Source organism: Myxine glutinosa, chromosome 2, assembly GCF_964187855.1.
Source record: "Myxine glutinosa chromosome 2, kmMyxGlut1.1, whole genome shotgun sequence".
In the NCBI taxonomy this organism is placed as follows: domain Eukaryota; kingdom Metazoa; phylum Chordata; class Myxini; order Myxiniformes; family Myxinidae; genus Myxine; species Myxine glutinosa.
In genome coordinates, this window is record NC_136262.1 from 234,911,428 (window position 1) to 234,935,686 (window position 24,259).

The 24,259-nt window shown below is 45.6% G+C and overlaps 1 protein-coding gene across 2 annotated transcripts in view; it reads right to left on the reverse strand.

Moving 5' to 3' along the window:
* Positions 1 to 24,259, reverse strand: part of LOC137411911 (uncharacterized) — a 185,783-nt gene that overhangs the window by 104,953 nt on the left and 56,571 nt on the right. The window contains exons 2-3 of one of the 2 annotated variants that reach the window (XM_078772352.1): positions 19,464 to 19,602; positions 15,229 to 16,203 (exon numbers count right to left, since the gene is read on the reverse strand). In XM_078772352.1, coding sequence (XP_078628478.1) covers positions 15,229 to 16,203; positions 19,464 to 19,584 — 1,096 coding nt within the window. In that variant the 5' untranslated portion in view covers positions 19,585 to 19,602. Of the gene's footprint in view, positions 1 to 13,663; positions 16,204 to 19,463; positions 19,603 to 24,259 lie in introns of those variants that run through there. The other variant, XM_078772353.1, reaches the window with a different exon arrangement.

The window sequence follows — 24,259 nt, forward strand, 5'->3', positions numbered from 1 at the left end:
AGTTTGATGCAGAGACGTTTGCAGTGACCCCTAGTGAAGCACAGTTCAGAGCGTTAGTAAAATCGGACCTCTTGAAATTGGCCAAACATTTTAGCTTGGAGGTCCGAACTAATATGAGGAAGGCAGAGACGCAGACAGTGGTGATACAATCTATGGTGGGATTAGGAACATGGGAAGAGGTAGCCTGGGATTGGTTACCCGAGGAACAAGAAAATGTGTGAGCTCCAAAAAATGGAGATGCAATTGCAGAGCGAGGAAAGAAGAGCAACACAGGAAAGAGAACTCCAGGAAAGGTTAAAAGCAGAGGAAAGGAAAGCAGAAGAGAGAAGAGAAGAGAAACAAGCAGAGGAAAGGAGAGTTGAAAGAGAACTCCAGGAAAGGTTAGAAGAGAAAAAAGTACAAGAAAGAGCAGTGGAAAGGAGAGTTGAAAGAGAACTCCAGGAAAGGTTAGAAGAGAAAAAAGCAGAGGAAAGGAGAGCTGCAAGGGAACTCGAAGCAGAGGAGAGAAAAGCCGACAGGGAGTTAAAGGACCGTGAAATGGCGCTTCAGCAGGAACTTAAACTCAAGGAGCTGGATTTAATGAAAGAACGGGGAGAGGTACCATCCATGCCGACTGGTTCGACACCTAGTCAGAACACCTGGGATGTTGGCAGACATGGAAGGCTGGTTCCACCCTTCAATGAAAAGGAGGTAGCCAATTTTTTTTCACACTTTGAGAAGGTGGCTCAACTGCTAAACTGGCCTGAGGAGTCCTGGACCATATTAGTGCAAAGTGTTCTGGTGGGTAAAGCTCAAGATATTTATTCGGCTTTACCGATTGACCAATGTGCATATTATGAGGTATTGAAGAAAAACATTCTCAAAGCCTATGAATTGGTCCCTGAAGCTTACCGGCAAAAATTCCGGAACGCCAGGAAGAGGGAGAGTGAGACCCATGTGGAGTTTGCCAGAATGCAAGAAACCACGTTTGATAGGTGGTGTGATTCCAAAGGGGTTGGGAAAGACTTCGAACTATTGCGACAATTGATCCTGGTGGAGGAATTCCAGCAGTGTGTCCACGAGGACATTAAAGTACATCTAGAGGAAAGGAAAGTACCCAAGTTGTATGAGGCAGCAACCATGGCAGATGACTATGCCTTAACCCACAGGATGGGGTTCGACAAGCCTAACTTCTCGCCTAGACCTAGCCAGGGAGCTATGAAACCTCAGGGGCGGAGAACGAAAATTCATGGGGGCGGCCTCGAGATGACTATGAGGACCACTCTGATACCACGACTTCTAGAAATCAGAAGACAACAGTTCCCAGGCAGACGTATCCTCCGGGGGGCTCGAGGCAGACCACGAGGTTCTCCTCCGGGCCTACTTGTGCTTTTTGCCATAAACCTGGACACTTGATGTCCCAGTGTTACACCATGAAAAGGGAAAATCAGGAACGGAGTTCGACTAGTACAACTCCAAATGCAATGGCCATTGTGAGAAATCGCCCTCAAAAGGGTTACCAACCATTTATTTCAGAGGGGTATGTGTCACTGGATGGAGCCTCGACTAACCGGAGACCTGTGAGGGTATTGAGGGACACAGGAGCACATCAATCTTTAATGCTTGAAGGCATCTTGCCATTGTCAGAGGAGACGGCAACTGGTGATAGTGTTCGTTTACAGGGGATTGGTGGCTGTGTTAATGCTAAACTTCATGTCATCCATTTGGAGTCCGATTTGGTGTCAGGACCGGTCACCGTCGGTTTACAAGCCACGCTTCCTGTAGAGGGAGTATCTGTTGTTATCGGGAATGATTTGGCCGGTGGTCAAGTTTATGGTAACCAGATGGTTGTTAAAAAGCCCAGGAGGGAAAATAACACCACACCAGTTAGGGATGGCGACAAATTTAGCAAGTTATTTGTAGGTGGACTGAACTTCAAAACAAAGGAAGAGGTTCTGGAGTCTGCCTTCAGCAAATATGGACCGCTTTTGGAAGTGCTGCTGATAAAAGACAGGGAGACACAAAGGTCAAGAGGGTTTGGCTTTGTCACGTTTGAATACTCAAAGGACGCCAGAGAGGCAGAAAAGGATCTGAATAGCAAGGAGTTGGAGGGTCGGACCATAACAGTAGGGAAGGCATTTCATAGGTGCCGTGGGATCTACAGAAGAGGACCACGGAGTCGTAGTTTTGGTGGTGGCCACAATCAATATTATTATGGAGGCTCCCAGAGTTACGGCAGCCCCTGAAGGAAGGATTATCCGAGCAGTGGCCGAGAAGGAGACCGCTATTCATGTGACTACAGTGACAACTGGTCCAACCGTGATTGTTAGGAAAGTTAGAAAGAGTTGAAGCACTGAATGCTGCGGAGCAGCCGAGCCAATATTCCTACACGGATTAACCATGAACGCCACGTTCCTAAAGGCGTCCATGTTGTGAACTTCCCGACACGGATTAACCGTGAACTCCACATTCCTAAAGGCGTCCATGTCGTGAACTTTCCTGCACGGACGAACCGTGAACTCCATGTTCCTAAAGGCGTCCATGTAGTGAACTTTCCTGCATGGACTAACCGTGAACTCCACGTTCCTAAAGGCGTCCATGTAGTGAATACTTCCGGGCCTCACCACCCAACCACCATGGAACCTGGCTTTCAGCTCGGCTTCCCGGGGAAAAGTGCTGTAGATTTGCTTGACTTTGGGTTTTTGAGTACTACCCCTTAACCTTCATTCAAAAGAAACGAAAAGTAAAGTCAGAGGGTGATGAGATGGAGTTTGGCTTTGCAGGAGTCCAACGGGGAAATTGAACATGTAAAGGGCAGGGACAATGTCGTGGCTGACGCTTTGTCCAGAGTCAGTTAATGTTGGAAATCTCTGTGGGTTGGTTGAAGTTTGTTGCTTTATTTTTGGGAGATATTATTTGCTGCTCATGGGAATTGGTGATTTGGGGTTGTGAGTTTACTTTTGTTTGTTTAAAGAGTTTGCCGGCAAAGAAAGTTTTTGCTGTGTTCAAACTTTCTTTCTTGAGGGGGAAAGTGTTACGGATTCGGCACTTATTATTATTATTATTTTTGTTATTATTGTTATTGTGGGTTCTAAGTATTATGGGTATTGTTGTTTAAGGGAAATGGTTATTGTGGTTAAAAGGTTAAAAGCGCTCATGGTAAAAATGAGACAGGAAATCGGATCGTGGCCTGGAAGAAAAAGGGTGGAAGAAGAAGAAATAAGGACAGTGAAAGACTTGCCTTGAAGCTCTGAACAGAGCATGGTTGAGCGAACGTTGCGAGTGGACTTTGGGTCCTTGAAAGGAAGTTCGAGCGATAGGTGATATCACCGGAGTATGGTGAAGCCTGCGTAGACGGGTATCGGCATTGAGATTCCGGAGAATCCTTGCCTAGAAGCTCTGGCTCGAGTGAGGGCCGTCCGCCATTTCGCCCCGCGCGCTACCTTCCTTGGAAAAGGTTTTGGTCGCGTCAGCTGGGCTTATCCTCCGGTGGTTTGCCGGGGACAGCTGTGCAATAAAGCGGCGTCTGAAGATTGCACTGCGGTTCACTGATTGAACGGTGCAGGTGCACGTCTGGATCGCGTCTTTGGGAGTTGCCTTTCTACCGTGAGTTTGCTGGGTGTTGGACCACGTGACTTCTGTGTCGCTTCGACCGTCTACGCCTCGGTTGCTCTTGATCAGACATTGTTCTAACGATCGCCGGAGCGAACCAACTTCGCCTTGAAGGTTATAGAGACATTGAAGAGGTTCTTTCCATGTACTGGGAACAGTGAGTTCGATTCCTTTAACAGAGGGTACCATCCTAAGATTGATTGTATGGTGGCTGGCTATCATGGTTGTATCATTATTCCAGTGTGATTTTTAATATATTCTTTTTGTTGGTAACCATTGGTGTGGTTTCGATCTTGATTTTCACACGGAGTAATATATATTTTTCTGCCGTGATTCCTCCCGGGGTTCGGAGGTATACGCCCCCTTGTTGAGTCCTTACACTCGGAGGTATACGTTCGGAGGTATACGACCAGGAGGTCGGGGAGGAACACGTAACAGAAATTGGGGGCTCGTCCAATTGAAACTCTTGGGCTCGAAATTGGGTCTGCGTCCGGGATCTAAAATTCCCTAAATTTAGTCCGGGAAAGAATTCCCTAACATTCCCAGAATTCCCAAATTTTTCCCAAAAAAAAAAAAATTTGTTTTTAAAATTTCTTGTGTGAAGGTTAACAGGTGTTAACAATGGTCACCATGGAGTTTGATGCAGAGACGTTTGCAGTGACCCCTAGTGAAGCACAGTTCAGAGCGTTAGTAAAATCGGACCTCTTGAAATTGGCCAAACATTTTAGCTTGGAGGTCCGAACTAATATGAGGAAGGCAGAGACGCAGACAGTGGTGATACAATCTATGGTGGGATTAGGAACATGGGAAGAGGTAGCCTGGGATTGGTTACCCGAGGAACAAGAAAATGTGTGAGCTCCAAAAAATGGAGATGCAATTGCAGAGCGAGGAAAGAAGAGCAACACAGGAAAGAGAACTCCAGGAAAGGTTAAAAGCAGAGGAAAGGAAAGCAGAAGAGAGAAGAGAAGAGAAACAAGCAGAGGAAAGGAGAGTTGAAAGAGAACTCCAGGAAAGGTTAGAAGAGAAAAAAGTACAAGAAAGAGCAGTGGAAAGGAGAGTTGAAAGAGAACTCCAGGAAAGGTTAGAAGAGAAAAAAGCAGAGGAAAGGAGAGCTGCAAGGGAACTCGAAGCAGAGGAGAGAAAAGCCGACAGGGAGTTAAAGGACCGTGAAATGGCGCTTCAGCAGGAACTTAAACTCAAGGAGCTGGATTTAATGAAAGAACGGGGAGAGGTACCATCCATGCCGACTGGTTCGACACCTAGTCAGAACACCTGGGATGTTGGCAGACATGGAAGGCTGGTTCCACCCTTCAATGAAAAGGAGGTAGCCAATTTTTTTTCACACTTTTAGTCTAGTAGGAAGACTAGGTCCCCCTGCACCCCCCGGAGATATACTTCTAATCAGTGTTTCTAGATTGGAAAAAATGTGTAGAAAATGACTAGCTATGGCCCCAAGCTGAAAAAATGTCCCACATACCATTTTTATGCAAATTACTGCTGCCATTATAAAAAAAACGATTTTTGACATATCTCAGCCAATATTGCAGATAATTGAAAAATGAAGGTGTCTAGACCCATGTTTTGAAGGGCATAGATCATGATAGAACTATTCATAACATGATTACATGTGTCTATGGTATACTAGTATGCTAATTAGTGCTTTATTTACAAAATAATCACAGTTTTACGAAATAATAGACTCATATTAAGGTCCGTCTACACAGACGTTAACACAAAGTTTTATTTTTCTAAATATTACAACTGTCAAAATAGTCCTAGCACTCAATGTGACCACTCTTCTCTTGCTTGTTTTAGATAAACATCATTAGCATTAGTGATTCTACACTGAGTCAGTCATTGTTTCTTCCATTGTCTTGTCGACAGCACTGAGTGCCCCTGGTATCATCGAGCGAGCCACTGCGATTGCACCCATAGTAAGCAGGTCCTTGGCCCCTGGGTGCGTGCTTTCCAGATTTGTCAGGTGGACTTCCAGCCAAGTCAGATATCTGTAAAGTACAGAGAGGGAAATACTGTGGACATTTATTGGAATAGCTCCTCTCATAATACATGAACCCAAGTATCAATTAAAATCTACTCAGTGATGGTTATACATTTTACCATGTATGCTACACAAACCTGGAGTAGTTGTGTCCGTCAAAGGCGAAGAAGATATCTGCCATCTCTCCGTTACACTTGTGAAACAGCTGGAGGTTGTTGGTCTTCACAGAGTGGAGGAGCATGAAGACAAGATGGCAGTGGGTAATGAACGACATCCAGAAGGCAGCTGTCTTCCCCAGGTGGCCCTTGCGCACCTTTTCCTCAAAGGCATGGTACTTTTTGATGAGGAGTAGAGTTGAGGGGTCTTTGAGGGCTTCATCGAGGTGCTCTCGGTTGCAAGACTGGGTCATTCTGAGAAGCACAGCAGGGTCAGAGATCATGATGTTCTCCTCCTCAGTGAATCTCTCCATCAACAGCCTCTCCATTGCCTCACACACTGTTTTGAGGCAAAAGAGGGACTTTGCGTAGGCCTTTCCACTGAGAACACCTTTGAGAGATCCACTTGTTACTAGTTGTGCCTCAAAGAGAATCTCTGCATATCCAGAACCACGCATCTTGTGTCCAGTGAGCATCCCGATGTAGTTCATGGATGTGTGGAAGGGTCCAATCGTTACTACATGACTAGCAAATTCATTTGGCCAGCGCCAGATGATGGGAAGGGCTTTCATGCAGACACCCAGATCAAATGTATTCAGGACCCATCTCTGACCCACCTCAGCAGTTGCTGCCTCGGAACGCTTCAGTAGCTCACGAACAACTGCGTTGTCTGTGATCGGTTGGTGGATAGGCGTGCAGTAGTCGACTGTTGATTTGCTGGGTGGGGGAGAACCAGTTGCAGAGGTGAAACCCCCTAGCCCAGGCACAGGCTGCAGGCCACAGCTTCCGATGTATCTGATGAAGAGCCAGATGTAGTACTCTTGCATCATAGTGGCATAGACTGTGTCATTCTCTGCTGGCGGTGTGAATGATGAGCCTTCAGGGAACTTCGGGCCAACGCGAGTAAAGTGCAAGGGTGGGAGAGTTTTTGGTGTGTCGACCTTCAGGCTACGCTGTTGTGACCTATTGATGGTAGGTAGCATTCGGTCCTTGCTGCTCTCGAACCCGGGCTTGACCTCCTGCACCATGATTCCTCCAGCACTGTTTACAATGTTGCTGCCGTGCACACTGGTAGTGGTTTTATTCAAGTTGTCCCACTCACAGTGGAATACAAGGTTGCCCTCTCCTGTCACAATTTGTGGTGTACGATAAGTTGAGACTTCATCCAGGACCTTGGCGAGAGCAGTTTCCAACTCCAAGGCGAAATCGTAGCTCTCAGAGTGTCCAAGCCTGTGTAGTATTGTGGTGAGCTGTTTGCTTCGGAACAGGTGCCTTACAGTCACACAGAGGAGAATGTGCTTTGGTAACTTCCATTTTCCATCTGACACTGCACGGCACAGATCTTGTCCAATGGAGAAGACCAGACGCTTCACCTTTTCTGTCTCGATGCCCTCCTTGCCAGTCATTAGCACGCTGAGAAAGCGGACAAGGTCTGGAGGTAGGATGTCTTCAGGATTGAGCTCCATGTCTTCAGCTGTTGGTGGCCATGGTTGGTCTTTACACTCTCTGAAAGCCTGTAGAATACCCTGGCGAAGTTGGAGGGCAACATTTTGGTTCTTGTTTGTGCTTCCGAGTGTGAATGCTCGTGCGAGAGCATTGGAAACTGTTATGTTTGAGCTGTGCACAAGCCAGAAAGAAATGACATCACATTTGTCATGATCAACCTTCGTGAAGTGGATATGCTCCTTGATTGGGTCATTCTGTAGGCGTTTCAGTAGTTTCTCTGACCGATAATTTGAGTTCTCATATCCATTCAGTTTCAGTTCCTCGACATAGAGCAAGCGCAAGGAAGAAAGCTGTAGAACTTTATTCTGCTGGATGACCTGGGTTTGAATGTGTTCCAGTACTGAGTTGAATGCCTTTTCATGGGCGGCTGACATGCAAGCCTGCTCCTTTGGTGCTTCGGCTCTGTGAATCGCACGCTCATAGTTGTAGAATGCTGTGCGGAAAGCTTTAAAACATGACGGATGGTGTTTGGCCTCACATGCAAAGAGGTCTTTGTTTTTCACCTTTCGATGGAGTCGATAGAGACCCATTTTCTCAGCCCGTGTTTCGATTTGCTCCCATGCATTTTCTTTGTTTTTAAAGGATGGGAAGGTTGTAGGCCTCTCAGTATTGCGATGAGCATCTTTGGTCTCAACTTTCTCACAAAATATACACTCTGGCGGGAAGATGGGTTCAGCAGAACCTCCTGGTTTACGAGGAGAGTGATGCCATGATGAGGTTGATGGCCCTGGTTCTGTATCATCTCCCAGACGATGAAAGTGGCGGACAAAGTGCTTATAACACTTGCTGTGATATCCTACTCTTTCTAGGTCATCAGGAAGAGTTGCCGGGATCTGATCACATACTGATTGCATACGACATGGGGAGTCATGCGGTTGGTTGAGACGTCTATCCCGGATTCTTTTGAAGCAGTTGCAGTTTTTCTGAAGCAGATCCTTTAATTTTACGGAGGGGCGTGAAATCCCCATGATCAGACATGGATGGTACATGAAGGATGCATGTAGGAGGAGAGCTTTGGGCTGCAGGTTCTACACTCCGTTTTCTTTTGGGCATGCTTGCTGTCGATGTCTACCATCACTGTTAAATGACAAATAAGAAATCACGAATGATGTTAAAAGTGCCTGTGAAAGGAGGCTCTGAGTTTTCAGTGAGGTAACAGAGGTTCTGAGTCATGTTCTACACTAGGGTACTTTTTAGCTGACTAAACCATGTTTAGTGGCATCAAAAGTGCTAATAGCTAAAACATCTAAATTCTTCCACACTAACGTTAGCTATCTAGGCCAATGAAACATTGTGCTAAGTTACTGTAGCTAGCTCAGCTGTCGTGCCTCTTTCTGGTTCAATTCATATACAGAAGTCAACAGATATGTCTCATGTTTGGCATTAACAAAAGTTTAAGTTACACCGACATTAGGAACATACTGTACATAGATGAGGCTAGCTTTAACGTTAGCTAACATGGTGCTAGCTGGCTCAGCTGTTATTCTGCCTGTTTATGATTTCATGCAGAAACTGAAGTCAAGAGTGTGAGTAACATTATAGTTAGCATCTTACCTGGCTAGATTGGAGGATGAATACCAAGAACAACACACAGATGGAATGGAAGACTGAACTTTCAACTGAGGTATTCAATAACATCAACGTTACCAATTGATACGAGCGCGCGACATTACCAATTGATACGAGCGCGCGAGCGCGCATGTTACATGGATGGAAATGTAAAATGGCAGCTATAGCAGCACTAATTTGGATCTCTAGTCTGTCATTTCTGCACTGTGATTGGATAACATAAAAAAATATGTTTGGGAGTTAACAGCAGGAGTTGGTAGATTTTACGTGGGCTGGGTGAGAAACCTTTAAATAAGCAAGTGAAAATCTCTCGCAATACAAAGTCAATGGTGGGAAGAAAAGTTGAGTGGTACCAATGTTACTGCCAATGTCCCGCCCCTATGCAAGACTCAGGAGCATCTTGTTGACATTTAACCTTGAAAATACCTGGGTTTAGACCCCTTATGTACCATGTTAAGTTATCTGCAGTATTAACGTATCCTTATCATTTGTAAAACTGATTATTTTGTAATTACAGCATTAATATGCATACTAGTATACCATAGACACATGTAATCATGTTATGAATAGTTCTATCATGATCTATGCCCTTCAAAACATGGGTCTAGACACCTTCATTTTTCAATTATCTGCAATATTGGCTGAGATATGTCAAAAATCGTTTTTTTGATAATGGCAGCAGTAATTTGCATAAAAATGGTATGTGGGACATTTTTTCAGCTTGGGGCCATAGCTAGTCATTTTCTACACATTTTGTCCAATCTAGAAACACTGATTAGAAGTATATCTCCGGGGGGTGCAGGGGGACCTAGTCTTCCTACTAGACTATTTGAGAAGGTGGCTCAACTGCTAAACTGGCCTGAGGAGTCCTGGACCATATTAGTGCAAAGTGTTCTGGTGGGTAAAGCTCAAGATATTTATTCGGCTTTACCGATTGACCAATGTGCATATTATGAGGTATTGAAGAAAAACATTCTCAAAGCCTATGAATTGGTCCCTGAAGCTTACCGGCAAAAATTCCGGAACGCCAGGAAGAGGGAGAGTGAGACCCATGTGGAGTTTGCCAGAATGCAAGAAACCACGTTTGATAGGTGGTGTGATTCCAAAGGGGTTGGGAAAGACTTCGAACTATTGCGACAATTGATCCTGGTGGAGGAATTCCAGCAGTGTGTCCACGAGGACATTAAAGTACATCTAGAGGAAAGGAAAGTACCCAAGTTGTATGAGGCAGCAACCATGGCAGATGACTATGCCTTAACCCACAGGATGGGGTTCGACAAGCCTAACTTCTCGCCTAGACCTAGCCAGGGAGCTATGAAACCTCAGGGGCGGAGAACGAAAATTCATGGGGGCGGCCTCGAGATGACTATGAGGACCACTCTGATACCACGACTTCTAGAAATCAGAAGACAACAGTTCCAAGGCAGACGTATCCTCCGGGGGGCTCGAGGCAGACCACAAGGTTCTCCTCCGGGCCTACTTGTGCTTTTTGCCATAAACCTGGACACTTGATGTCCCAGTGTTACACCATGAAAAGGGAAAATCAGGAACGGAGTTCGACTAGTACAACTCCAAATGCAATGGCCATTGTGAGAAATCGCCCTCAAAAGGGTTACCAACCATTTATTTCAGAGGGGTATGTGTCACTGGATGGAGCCTCGACTAACCGGAGACCTGTGAGGGTATTGAGGGACACAGGAGCACATCAATCTTTAATGCTTGAAGGCATCTTGCCATTGTCAGAGGAGACGGCAACTGGTGATAGTGTTCGTTTACAGGGGATTGGTGGCTGTGTTAATGCTAAACTTCATGTCATCCATTTGGAGTCCGATTTGGTGTCAGGACCGGTCACCGTCGGTTTACAAGCCACGCTTCCTGTAGAGGGAGTATCTGTTGTTATCGGGAATGATTTGGCCGGTGGTCAAGTTTATGGTAACCAGATGGTTGTTAAAAAGCCCAGGAGGGAAAATAACACCACACCAGTTAGGGATGGCGACAAATTTAGCAAGTTATTTGTAGGTGGACTGAACTTCAAAACAAAGGAAGAGGTTCTGGAGTCTGCCTTCAGCAAATATGGACCGCTTTTGGAAGTGCTGCTGATAAAAGACAGGGAGACACAAAGGTCAAGAGGGTTTGGCTTTGTCACGTTTGAAAACTCAAAGGACGCCAGAGAGGCAGAAAAGGATCTGAATAGCAAGGAGTTGGAGGGTCGGACCATAACAGTAGGGAAGGCATTTCATAGGTGCCGTGGGATCTACAGAAGAGGACCACGGAGTCGTAGTTTTGGTGGTGGCCACAATCAATATTATTATGGAGGCTCCCAGAGTTACGGCAGCCCCTGAAGGAAGGATTATCCGAGCAGTGGCCGAGAAGGAGACCGCTATTCATGTGACTACAGTGACAACTGGTCCAACCGTGATTGTTAGGAAAGTTAGAAAGAGTTGAAGCACTGAATGCTGCGGAGCAGCCGAGCCAATATTCCTACACGGATTAACCATGAACGCCACGTTCCTAAAGGCGTCCATGTTGTGAACTTCCCGACACGGATTAACCGTGAACTCCACATTCCTAAAGGCGTCCATGTCGTGAACTTTCCTGCACGGACGAACCGTGAACTCCATGTTCCTAAAGGCGTCCATGTAGTGAACTTTCCTGCATGGACTAACCGTGAACTCCACGTTCCTAAAGGCGTCCATGTAGTGAATACTTCCGGGCCTCACCACCCAACCACCATGGAACCTGGCTTTCAGCTCGGCTTCCCGGGGAAAAGTGCTGTAGATTTGCTTGACTTTGGGTTTTTGAGTACTACCCCATAACCTTCATTCAAAAGAAACGAAAAGTAAAGTCAGAGGGTGATGAGATGGAGTTTGGCTTTGCAGGAGTCCAACGGGGAAATTGAACATGTAAAGGGCAGGGACAATGTCGTGGCTGACGCTTTGTCCAGAGTCAGTTAATGTTGGAAATCTCTGTGGGTTGGTTGAAGTTTGTTGCTTTATTTTTGGGAGATATTATTTGCTGCTCATGGGAATTGGTGATTTGGGGTTGTGAGTTTACTTTTGTTTGTTTAAAGAGTTTGCCGGCAAAGAAAGTTTTTGCTGTGTTCAAACTTTCTTTCTTGAGGGGGAAAGTGTTACGGATTCGGCACTTATTATTATTATTATTTTTGTTATTATTGTTATTGTGGGTTCTAAGTATTATGGGTATTGTTGTTTAAGGGAAATGGTTATTGTGGTTAAAAGGTTAAAAGCGCTCATGGTAAAAATGAGACAGGAAATCGGATCGTGACCTGGAAGAAAAAGGGTGGAAGAAGAAGAAATAAGGACAGTGAAAGACTTGCCTTGAAGCTCTGAACAGAGCATGGTTGAGCGAACGTTGCGAGTGGACTTTGGGTCCTTGAAAGGAAGTTCGAGCGATAGGTGATATCACCGGAGTATGGTGAAGCCTGCGTAGACGGGTATCGGCATTGAGATTCCGGAGAATCCTTGCCTAGAAGCTCTGGCTCGAGTGAGGGCCGTCCGCCATTTCGCCCCGCGCGCTACCTTCCTTGGAAAAGGTTTTGGTCGCGTCAGCTGGGCTTATCCTCCGGTGGTTTGCCGGGGACAGCTGTGCAATAAAGCGGCGTCTGAAGATTGCACTGCGGTTCACTGATTGAACGGTGCAGGTGCACGTCTGGATCGCGTCTTTGGGAGTTGCCTTTCTACCGTGAGTTTGCTGGGTGTTGGACCACGTGACTTCTGTGTCGCTTCGACCGTCTACGCCTCGGTTGCTCTTGATCAGACATTGTTCTAACGATCGCCGGAGCGAACCAACTTCGCCTTGAAGGTTATAGAGACATTGAAGAGGTTCTTTCCATGTACTGGGAACAGTGAGTTCGATTACTTTAACAGAGGGTACCATCCGAAGATTGATTGTATGATGGCTGGCTATCATGGTTGTATCATTATTCCAGTGTGATTTTTAATATATTCTTTTTGTTGGTAACCATTGGTGTGGTTTCGATCTTGATTTTGACACGGAGTAATATATATTTTTCTGCCGTGATTCCTCCCGGGGTTCGGAGGTATACCGAGACCAGGAGGTCCGGGAGGAACACGTAACAATACACATACATACACAAACACATACATACACAAACACATACATACACAAACACATACGTACACATACACACACACACATACACAAACACATACATACACAAACACATACATACACAAACACATACATACACAAACACATACACACACACAAACACATACATACACAAACACATACATATGCAAACACATACATACACAAACACATACATACACTTTTTTTCAATCTCTAAAATCCTCAATTTTAATCCGATTGACTTGAAATTTGAATTGGATTTCCATATCCGCTAACTGAATTCAACCACCAACTATTTTTGAGATCAGCGTTGGCCAAAAGGTGGTGGAGTGGGGTGAGGGGTGTAGGTTGGTCATGGGTATTGTTAGCCAGGGTGATGGTTGAAGGGGAATTGTGAGAGGATGGCGGAGAAGTGGAAAGAGGTGGGTGTGGGTTAGTTGTGGTTATTGTTAGCTCGGGTGACGTTTGATGTTTTATTTATTTTTTCTGGAAAATTGAGATGCCTCAAAAACAAAGGACACCTAAGTTGAACAGAAATCAGTAATTTCAATTTTATCAAAGGAAATCAGCAAGAAATCCAAGTCAATGTAGTTGTCAGCAGAAAATATCCGATGGCAGAAAAATGTGTTGCACGCTTGGAACAACATCACCCGTGGGGTCGCCCATGGGGCGGGTACTCTGCTAGTTCATCATAATGTGCCATTCCATATTCACAATAACACAGACTGCATTTGTGCTTTGTGGACCTCTCTTTATTGCAAAAGGCCTCACAAATTCAAGTTTCATGAAAAACATGGGCAGGAGTCTTCCTCGGATAAACAATTTTACAACAAGGGTGTTCTCCCCATATCACACATGGCAAAGAAATACAGACAACAGCAAATAATGAGTAGAAATTGATGTTCAAACTGCCATGGAAAGATGCCATCTGAGAATAAACAAAAAGGGACACGAAAAACAACTAAATCATACAGAAAGGAAAATTCCTAAACACTGGTCACAATCAAAAAACTCAAATGCTGGTTCGGGGGTGTTGGCTGGTTGTCGGGGTTACAGATGGTACTCTGAGGACTTGTGCTGACAAGATATATGCCCAAAGGGCTGTACGCTCTCACAATAGCTTTCTCCTTACTGGTTCACTGAATACCTTGTCGACTGCTGAGGATCGCTTACAAGGGGGAAAGGGGAGGGGGGAAGGGGGCACGTACAACCCAGTATGGGTACTGTTATGTGAATTTAACAAACAATTAACAGCAAAACTCTTCCCACAGTCAGAGCACTTTTTATGCGAGCACTCCAGCGTGGGCTGCACGATGGAAGTTCAAGCTCCGTTTAGAAAGAAAATCCTTGTCACAAGTAGAACATTTGTAAGGACACCCTCGTTGGTTGTTATCTCCACAGGTGGGTTTAAGGAGATGAGAGGAAGTTCCCCCAGAACTCAAAATCTCCACCTTCTTTTTCGGTAAAGGATTATTATTCATGAACCAGTTTGTGAAACTTCATCCTCGTAGCTTTGTTCCAAGGGCTCATTTTAGAATCCTCACTGAACCTCTGACAGCCTCCACCTGTAGCTTGTTTGCTGTGATATTCCCCGGAATGCATTTTAAGTTCTCAGTTATGCTTTTCTTGATCATCCGGATTCCCTGTTGCTCCGACTATCACTGGTGCAATTTCAGGTTTCTTCAATCTTGAAATCCTCTCAACCTCATTTTTCCTATCTTGGTGTTTCAGATTTCAGCTCTCCTGTATGGTTCCTCATATGCAATTTCAAATGGCCTTTTCGAGAGAAACCTTCATCACATGTCGAGCATTTATGCGGTCGCTCTCCTGTATGGATCATCATATGTAATTTCAAATGGCCTTTTTGAGAGAAACCTTTATCACATATCGAGCATTTGTGAGGGCGCTCTCCTGTATGGTTCCTCAAATGTAATTTCAAATTGCCTTTTTGAGAGAAACCTTCATCACATATCGAGCATTTGTGAGGGCGCTCTCCTGTATGTTTCCTCAAATGTAATTTCAAAGTGAAGCTACGAGAGAAACCTTTATCACATATCGAGCATTTGTGGGGTCGCTCTCCTGTATGGATCCTCATATGTAATTTCAAATTGCCTTTTTGAGAGAAACCTTTATCACATATCGAGCATTTGTGTGGTTGCTCTCCTGTATGGATCCTCAAATGTAATTTCAAATCGCCTTTTTGAGAGAAACCTTTGTCACATATCGAGCATTTGTGAGGGCGCTCTCCTGTATGGATCCTCATATGCGCTTTGAAACCGTTTTTTTGAGAGAAACATTTATCACATATCGAGCATTTGTGTGGTCGCTCTCCTGTATGGATCCTCATATGCACGTTGAAATCGCCTTTTTGAGAGAAACCTTTATCACATATCGAGCATTTGTGAGGGCGCTCTCCTGTATGGATCATCATGTGGAATTTCAAATTGCTTTTTGACAAGAAACCTTTATCACAAATCGAGCATTTGTGGGGTCGCTCTCCTGTATGGATCCTCATATGTAATTTCAAATTGCTTTTATGAGAGAAACCTTTATCACATATCGAGCATTTGTGGGGTCGCTCTCCTGTATGGATCATCATGTGTAATTTCAAAACGCATTTTTGAGAGAAACCTTTATCACATATCGAGCATTCGTAAGGTCGCTCTCCTGTATGGATCCTCATATGTATTTTCAAATCGCCTTTTTGAGAGAAACCTTTATCACATATCGAGCATTTGTGAGGGCGCTCTCCAGTATGGATCATCATATGTAATTTCAAATGGTCTTTTCGAGAGAAACCTTTATCACATATCGAGCATTTGTGAGGTCGCTCTTCTGTATGGATCCTCATATGTAATTTAAAATCGCCTTTTTGAGAGAAACCTTCATCACATATCGAGCATTTGTAAGGCCGCTCTCCTGCATGGATCTTCACATGTTTATTCAAATTGCTTTTTGTCAAGAAACCTTTATCACAGACAGAGCACTTTTGTGGGCGTTTTCCATTGTGGATCCTCATGTGTATTTTCATGTTACTCGTTGAAGCAAAATCCATTCTGCACACATTACACTTATAATGCATTCGCCTTTCGAGAACCTTTTTGTGTTTGTTTAATTCAATATAAATCTTGGTGTTGCGAGGCCCAGACATGCACTTGTATGTTATAGGAAGGGAGTCTTGATTTCGTGATTGTTTCTTCAAAAAAGGCTTCTTCCTCACTGTCAAACTGCGACTGGACCTTATTTGTCCCATATTACTTCTGGATTGTTCTACAGAAACAAAGAACACACCATTTTTTTTTGTCAAAATCAAATGTAAAATATTTCACACATTTCCGAAAATTATATATTTTCTCAACACAAAACATTGCAAGTTAATTAGGTTTACTCTCCATGAAATGGAAAGTAACCTATTATTACTGCTAGAGTTTTTCTTATTATTATTCTTCCGCCCTATTTTGCACCTCCGAAAACTTCATAATTAATGTTCTCAGCAACCGCTGGTCGGATTGACAGGAAATTTTCATCAAATGATCGTCTCGGCTCTGAGAATTTTTTAATGCTAATTATGACGTCATAGGTCACGTGGTATGGGCGCCATCTTGTAAAACAAATTCAACTTTTCCCCTCTGTATCTCCGAAACGCCTCAATGGAAAAATTTTGAGGAATGGCTCATTCTAAAGAACTCTTCAACGGGAACAAAAGCCATGTGTATCGAGTATATTAAAAATGCTAACGTTAAGAGGTTAGAATTTGCCAAACAAAAAATTTTCTCCCCCGAAAATGGGATTTTTTTCACAGATTCTTAGTTTTAAAAAACTCAGAATGCAAAAATTTTCGAAGTCATACGTCACATGGTTTGGCCGCCATCTTGTTTTCTGTGAAAAAACACAAAAACCCCTTTTTCTCCGCAATGGCTGAACGGATCGAGCCCAAACATGGCATGCATATTCGCATACCCATGACGAACAAAAAAGTCAGCGAGCACGACGTCATCCGACACATGGTTTCAGAGTTATGACGTTTTAAAGCTCAAACTAGAAATGGAATCACCTCCATAATTTGTGGAGATATCGAGTGGAAACTTTACACAAATGTTCCTCATGGGGGTATGTTTCAACCTTACTTGAGACGTTTTGATAAGTCACATGGTTTGGCCGCAATAAATAATGGAAGTTAAATTTTAAAAAGCTTGTAACTCTTCAACCACTGCATGGATCGACTTGAGTTTTTAATGCAATGTAGCTCTCATCAGGCGGAACAAGTGTGCAAACTTTCAAGATGATTGGATGTACGGTCTCGAAGCTATAAGTCTTTATTGTTGAAAGAAGAAGAAACACACCGATTGTCTTTCCAGGACGTCATCACTATAACGCCATCTCCCGCGGTCATTTGAACCTCAAAAAAAATTATAATTGCAGATTTGTCAATAGATGAGGCATATTAACAAACGAATGAAACAGATTTGCTCAAATTCTGACTATTTTTAACTCGATCGTATTTCACTCAAAGTTGTGAGGACTGAAGAAGAAGATGTCCATCCAGGACGTCATCACTATAACGCGATCTCCCGCGGTCATTTCAACCTCAAAAAAATATATAATTGCAGATTTGTCAATAGATGAGGCATATTAACAAACGAATGAAACAGATTTGCTCAAATTCTGACTATTTTTAACTCGATCGTATTTCACTCAAAGTTGTGAGCGACTGAACAAGAAGATTCCCTTCCAGGACATCATCACTATAACGCGATCTCCCGCGGTCATTTCAACCTCAAAAAAAATTATAATTGCAGATTTGTCAATAGATGAGGCATATTAACAAATGAATGAAACAGATTTGCTCAAATTCTGACTATTTTTAACTCGATCGTATTTCACTCAAAGTTATGAGCGACTGAAGAAGAAGATTCCCTTCTAGGACATCATCACTATAACGCGATCTCCCGCGGTCATTTCAACCTCAAATGAAATTCAAATTGCAGATTTGTCAATCGGGGAGGCATATTAACAGACGAATGAAACAGATTTGCTCAAATTCTGATTTTTAAAAATCGATCGCATTTCACATAAAGTTTGAGGTACTAAAGAAGAAGAAGATTCGTTTAGCTTCTCAGATAAAATAAATAATTCTGTCTGCAATTTCAGGTTAATTTTCTTTTTAAAATGGCTTTTTCTGCAATCAGTGCATGGATTGACATGTGTGGATGTGTGTGTGGGTGTGGGTGTGGGGGGGGGGAGGGGTGTGTGTGTGTGTGTGGGGGGGGGGGGGGGGTTGGTGTGTGTGTGTGGGGGGGGGGGGGGGGTTGGTGTGTGCGTGTGTGTGTGTGTTAGGGGGGGGGGTGGGGGTATGTGTGTGTGTGTTTGTGTGGGTGGGTGCATTTCACATAAAGTTTGAGGTACTAAAGAAGAAGAAGAATCGTTTAGCTTCTCAGATAAAATAAATAATTCAGTCTGCAATTTCAGGTTAATTTTCGATTTAAAATGGCTTTTTCTGCAATCAGTGCATGGATTGACATGTGTGGATGTGTGTGTGGGTGTGGGTGTGGGGGGGGGGGGGATGGGTGTGTGTGTGTGTGTGTGTGGGGGGGGGGGTTGATGTGTGTGTGGGGGGGGGGTTGGTGTGTGCGTGTGTGTGTGTGTTAGGGGTGGGGGGGGGGGTGGGGGGGGTGGGGGTATGTGTGTGTGTGTGTTTGTGTGGGTGGGTGTGGGTGTGGTGGGGGGGGGGAAGGTGTGTGTGTGTGTGTGTGTGTGTGGGCGTGTGTGTGTGTGTGTGTGGGGGGGGTGGATATGTGTGTATGTGGGGGGGGGGGGGTTGGTGTGTGCATGTGGAGGAGGGGGTTAGGTGTGTGTGTGTGTGTGTGTGTGTGTGTGGAGGGGTGTGTGTATGTGTGGAGGGGTGTGCATGTGGGGGGAGGGGGAATGTGTGTGTGTGCGGGGTGTGTGTGTGTGTATGTGGATGTGCGTGTGTGTGGATGTATGTGTGTGTGTGTGTGTGTGGGGGGGGGGTGGATATGTGTGTGTGTGGGGGTGGGGGGTGTGTGTATATGTGGAGGGGTGTGCGTGTGGGGGAGGGGTGTGGGGGTGTTTGTGTGTGGGTGTGTGGGTTTGGGGGGGGGTGGATATGTGTGCATGTGGGGGGGGGGGGGTGCGTGTGAAGGAGGGGGGGTTGGATGTGTGTGTGTGTGTGTGTGTATGTATGTGTGGAGGGGTGTGCGTGTGGGGGGAGGGGGGATGTGTGTGCATGTGTGTGTGTATGTGTGTGAAGGGGGGTGTGGGTGTGTGTGTGTGCGTGTGTGTGTGTGAAGGGTGTGTGTGTGAGTGTGTGTGAGTGTTTATCAGGGTTGTATCCAAGGGGGTTGTGGCAAAGCATGTCCAATGAAAGTGGGGTTGTATGAAAAGTGGGGTTGTATGAAAAGTGGGGTTGTATCAAAAGTGGGGTTGTATCAAAAGTGGGTGCGAGTAAACCGGTCATCACTGCCAGCAGTTTTAAAGTGGCAGTTCTAGTTCTTTTTGTTTCCACTCACCAGTTGCAAAACAGGAAGCACTTCCGTTTTTCATGTGTATATCATCTGAATCTTCCTTTGCAGAAGCACATTTTGAATCTTCTGTGACATGAATCGTTGTTGTGTTGTCTGCCTTCCACATTTACAGGAGAAACATCACCTGTGAACATATCAGCGTCAGTCTTTTGCAGGGAAATGAGATCGAGAACCATCTCGAGAGTTCATGGAACATGTTACGTCATGGAGTGTATATGAAATTTAAATATAATATTGAAGTTAAAGATTGTTATAAAGAAAAATTCCGGATATTAAGCGCTATTGAAGCAGTCTTCTACATTGCCCTTATTCACGACCCTATTTAACATGTCCAAGTACTGCTAAACCGTAGGTTATTGGAAGTAACAAGAAGGCGATTTGTGTTCAACACTGTTCAAGTGTTAATTCAATTTAAATAAAATAAAGATTGTAAAATTCATTTCAAAAATTTCTGGAATTCAATGGCGTTAAACGTTTGTCAAACTTTCCTTTCACAAAGCTCAGAACAAGTGTGTGTCTACGCTCAGGAGAACCAGGAAACAATATCTCTCCACTCTCAAGACTGAACTCAAACCTGTCTCCCTCCTCCAAATCCTGGTGGTGTCTGGTCAAATCTGTTTCTGGTGTTTGTTCGCCTTCCATCCCCTCCCTTACCTCAATCGGCTACACAGCTGACACCGCACATGAAAAAGATGAATACCTCAAAAAGTGTTTGCCTCAAAATCTTGTGTCCCAAACTCATCGCTCTCTGTACCCATCTTACCCAGTCGTACCCAGCTGCTCCTGGACGCTGTGTGCTTCTCTCCCAAGAAGGTGGAGACGTTTCTGTCAAACCTCGACTCTGATTCCACAACCAGACCAGACAGCATTAGCCCACGGTCCCAAAATTCTGCTCCGCTATGCTATCTTTTTTTTTTTTTTTTTTGGATACAGAATCGAGGCTCGTGAAACAGCTAACATTTATCACACAAACAAATCAAACAGACAAACAAACAAAGTATATAAAAAGGGGAGCGGTAGACAAGATGGGGAGGGAAGGGGAAGCACATAAACACAACATTTGAGAGCAGGGACATCGGGAGATGTGTGGGAGGGAGAGGGCTTGGGGGGAGGCGGCATGGGAAGGGGGGTGGGGGGGGTGGGGGAGAAGTATAAACACAAGGACACCAAGGACTTCCAGGAAAGAAGTTGGTATTTCAAAAAAGTGGATTTGGGGTGAAATTAGCGGGGGTAGACAAGATCAAGGTTTTGGATGGGGGAAGACAAGAGATGGTGGTGAACAGCTGTTTTAAAGACCTGGAGGGAGGAGTGGGATTTAAGAGAGTGAGGGAGTTTGTTCTAGAGGTGGGAGAAAAGAGGAATGAAGGAGTGAAGGTGAGCAGAGAGTCTCGATTTTGGCAGTTTAACCATAAGAGGGTTGCAGGTAGATCTTGTGCGACCTGGAGGAATATTTGGGGGACAGAGCCCAGAGAGAGCTGGAGGAGCAAGGCCGGAGAGGAGTCGGTAGAAGACAGAAAGACCACCAACCTGCCTGCGGTGAGTAAGTGAAAGGCCCTCGGAGGTAGCTTCATCGCGGGAGATTCCAATGATTCTGAAAGCTTTGGTTTCAACAGCGTGAAGACGAGATAGGTGTGAGGCAAGAGCACCAGCCCAGAGGGTAGAGCAGTATGCCATTGAGCTGCGGATGAAAGCCTTGAATGTGGTAAGGAGCTCAGGTGTGCCAAGGAAGGACTTCGCACGACGGAGGCTGCCCAGTCGGCGACTGGCTTTGGAGGCCAGATTTGAAATGTGGTTTTCCCAGGAAAGATCATGGCAGATAGTGAGACCCAAAAGCTTGAGTGACAGACTTCTTGGTGAGGATTATTCCGAAAGTGGATGGAAGGGTTGTCCAGTCGGTCTTTTCGGAGAGACATCGTAAGAGTGTGAGATTTGTCAGGATTGAAAGACATGTTCCACTTGTTTGCCCAGTCTGTGATTTTGTCCAGGTCTGCAGAGAGTGACGAGGCTGCAGACTGCCGATCTGAGGGATGAGGAATGGAGCGGCAGAGAGTGGAGTCATCAGCAAAGAGATAGAGAGGATTTTCAAGAGAGTCGGAGAGATCATTGATGAAGACCAGAAAAAGCACAGGGCCCAGAACACTGCCTTGGAGAACTCCAGCCTGAACAGGAAGAGGAGATGAGAGAAACCCATTCAGGGCCACACGTTCACTCCGACTACAGAGAAAGTCCGCCAGCCATGCGTGGAGATTTCCATGGATACCATAGGAGGAGAGTTTGGTGAGCAGAGCAGGGTGCCAGACCATATCGAAGGCACGTGATATGTCAAGGGAGACAGCTGTAACTTCCTGTTTGGCATTGAGGACCTCCATCCATTGTTGAGACAGCAGAAGCAGCATGTCCAGAGTAGAGTGACCTGGTCTGAAACCAAATTGATGATCAGAGATCAAGCCATTGGAGAAGAGGAAAGATTTCATATCCGAAGCAATGATGGATTCCATGACTTTGCTGATAATTGGGAGAAGGCTGATTGGTCTATAGTTGCTAGGATCTGTTTTTGCACCTTTTTGTGTAAAGCGGTGATGTTGGCTGATTTCCAAGCAGATGGCAGATGACCTTGAGCAAAAGAGAGGGTGAAGAGAACAGGGAGAGGGAGCGAAAGAGCGGAGGAACAGGATTTTAGGACCCGTGGGCTGATGCCGCCAGGTCCAGTTGCAGAATCAGAGTCGAGGGTTGACAGAAACTTTTCCACCTTGTCAGGAGGAAATGACACAGCGTCCAGGAGCAGCTGGGTACGACTGGGTACGGTGGGTACAGAGAGGGATGGGTTTGGGACACAAGATTTAGAGGCAAACACAGAGTTGAGGCATTCAGCTTTTTCACGTGCGGAGTCAGCTGTGTAGCCGATTGAGGTAAGGGAGGGGATGGTTTGGGAACAAACACTAGAAACAGATTTGACTAGACGCCACCAGGATTTGGAAGAGGGAGACAGATAAGAGAGTTCGGTCTTGAGAACGGAGAGATATTGTTTCCTGGCTCTCCTGAGGGTGGACACACACTTGTTTCGGGCTTTGCAAAATAAAATGAGATTTCCTTCCGTTGGATTGGCTTTCCAGGAGACGAAGGCAAGTTGTTTCTGGGCAACAGCCTCACCACAAGATTCCGTGTACCATGGACGGTTGGAAGGGTATGACAACTGAAGGCGAGATGGGATAAATCTGTGCATGAGAGAGAGCAATTTACTTTGGAAGAATTCCCAGGATGAGTTGATGTCAGAGGCGGTAGAGATGGGAGACCAGTCCAGATGATTGATGGCTGCTTGAAGACCGTGCCAGTTGGCCTGAGTGAAATGCCAGACTCGTCGACGCTGAGGAGGCTCCCTGAGAATGTTCAGAGAGATGTCCACTTTAACAAGCACATGATCAGATGAGCCGATTGGAGCAGAAGAGCAGCAGACATTTTCAGGGAAGTTAGTCATAACCAAGTCCAGAAGAGAAGATGCTCCGTTGACTGAGATCCGGGTTGGGAAATTGACAGATTGTGTCAGTCCCAGTGAGTCGCAAAAGTCCTTTGCTGAGGAGCCATGGCTGGTGAAAGAAGTACCCACACCCAGCCAACTGGCATGGTGACAATTGAAATCACCACATATGAGGAAGAGAGAGTTGGGATGAGTCGATAGAAGTTGGTCCATATTATCAGACAGTGAGATGTAGATGGAGTCATCACTGTTTGGTGGACGGTACAACACACATATGAACAAGAGGTGGGAGCGAAGGGGAAGCCGTAGCCAGAGGTATTCCTGGGGGTGAGGTGGAGAGAGGGCAGTGCAGGGCGAGTGAGAAAGAGAGTTTTTGATAAAGATAGCAACCCCACCTCCAGGACGAGGCTCAGGTCTATCATACCGGTGGAGAGAGTAACCCGGGAGAGATACTAAGGAATCAGAGACATCATGAAGGAGGAAAGTTTCTGTTAAGCAGATCACGTCTGGTTTGTGAGAAGCAACCTGTATGGAGAGATCAGTTAAGTTTGAACGAAGGCCCCGGATGTTTGAGGTCCATACCATTTATGAAGAGGAAGGGGCAGCATCGGATACAGAACAGGGGGGGGGGGAGGGGTAGGGTAAGATGTGGAAGAGGAGGAAGAGGTCGGGAGAGCTGTTGAAGGTGTGTCAGAGATTTCAGAATAGCTCGGAGATATGGAAGGATGGGGCGGACAAAAGGTTTGATGGTGATTGGGTGAGGCACAGTGAGGTGTTATTTGAGGAGGGGGAAGAGCGAGGCAGAACGTTGGGGGAGATGGAGGTGAGAGTTGGAAGGGGGAAGAAGCGGGGAGGACGCTTTGAGGAGGAGGGGTGAGAGGGGGGAAATGGAGAAGAAATGAGGATGGGGAGATTTGAAGGGGAGGGGTGAGGGGGGAGTTTATGAGGGGAGGGGTTAGGGGGGAGTTTAGGAGGGAAGGGACAAGCGGAGGGATTTGAAAGGGATGGGAGATGGGGGAGATTTGGAGGGGAGGGGTGAGGGGGGATTCTAGGAGGGGAGGGGCGAGGAGGGGCCGAGGAGGGGAGGAGTGTGGGGGGAGTTTAGGAGGGAAGGGGAAAGGGGGGAGATTTGAAGGGGATGGGTGATGGGGAGGATTTGGAGGGGAGGGGCAAGGGGGAAGATTTGAAAGGGATGGGTGATGGGGAAGATTTGGAGGGGAGGGGTGATGGGGAAGATTTGGAGGGGAGGGGTGATGGGGAAGTTTAGGAGGGCAGGGGTGATGGGGAAGCTTTGGAGGGGAGGGGT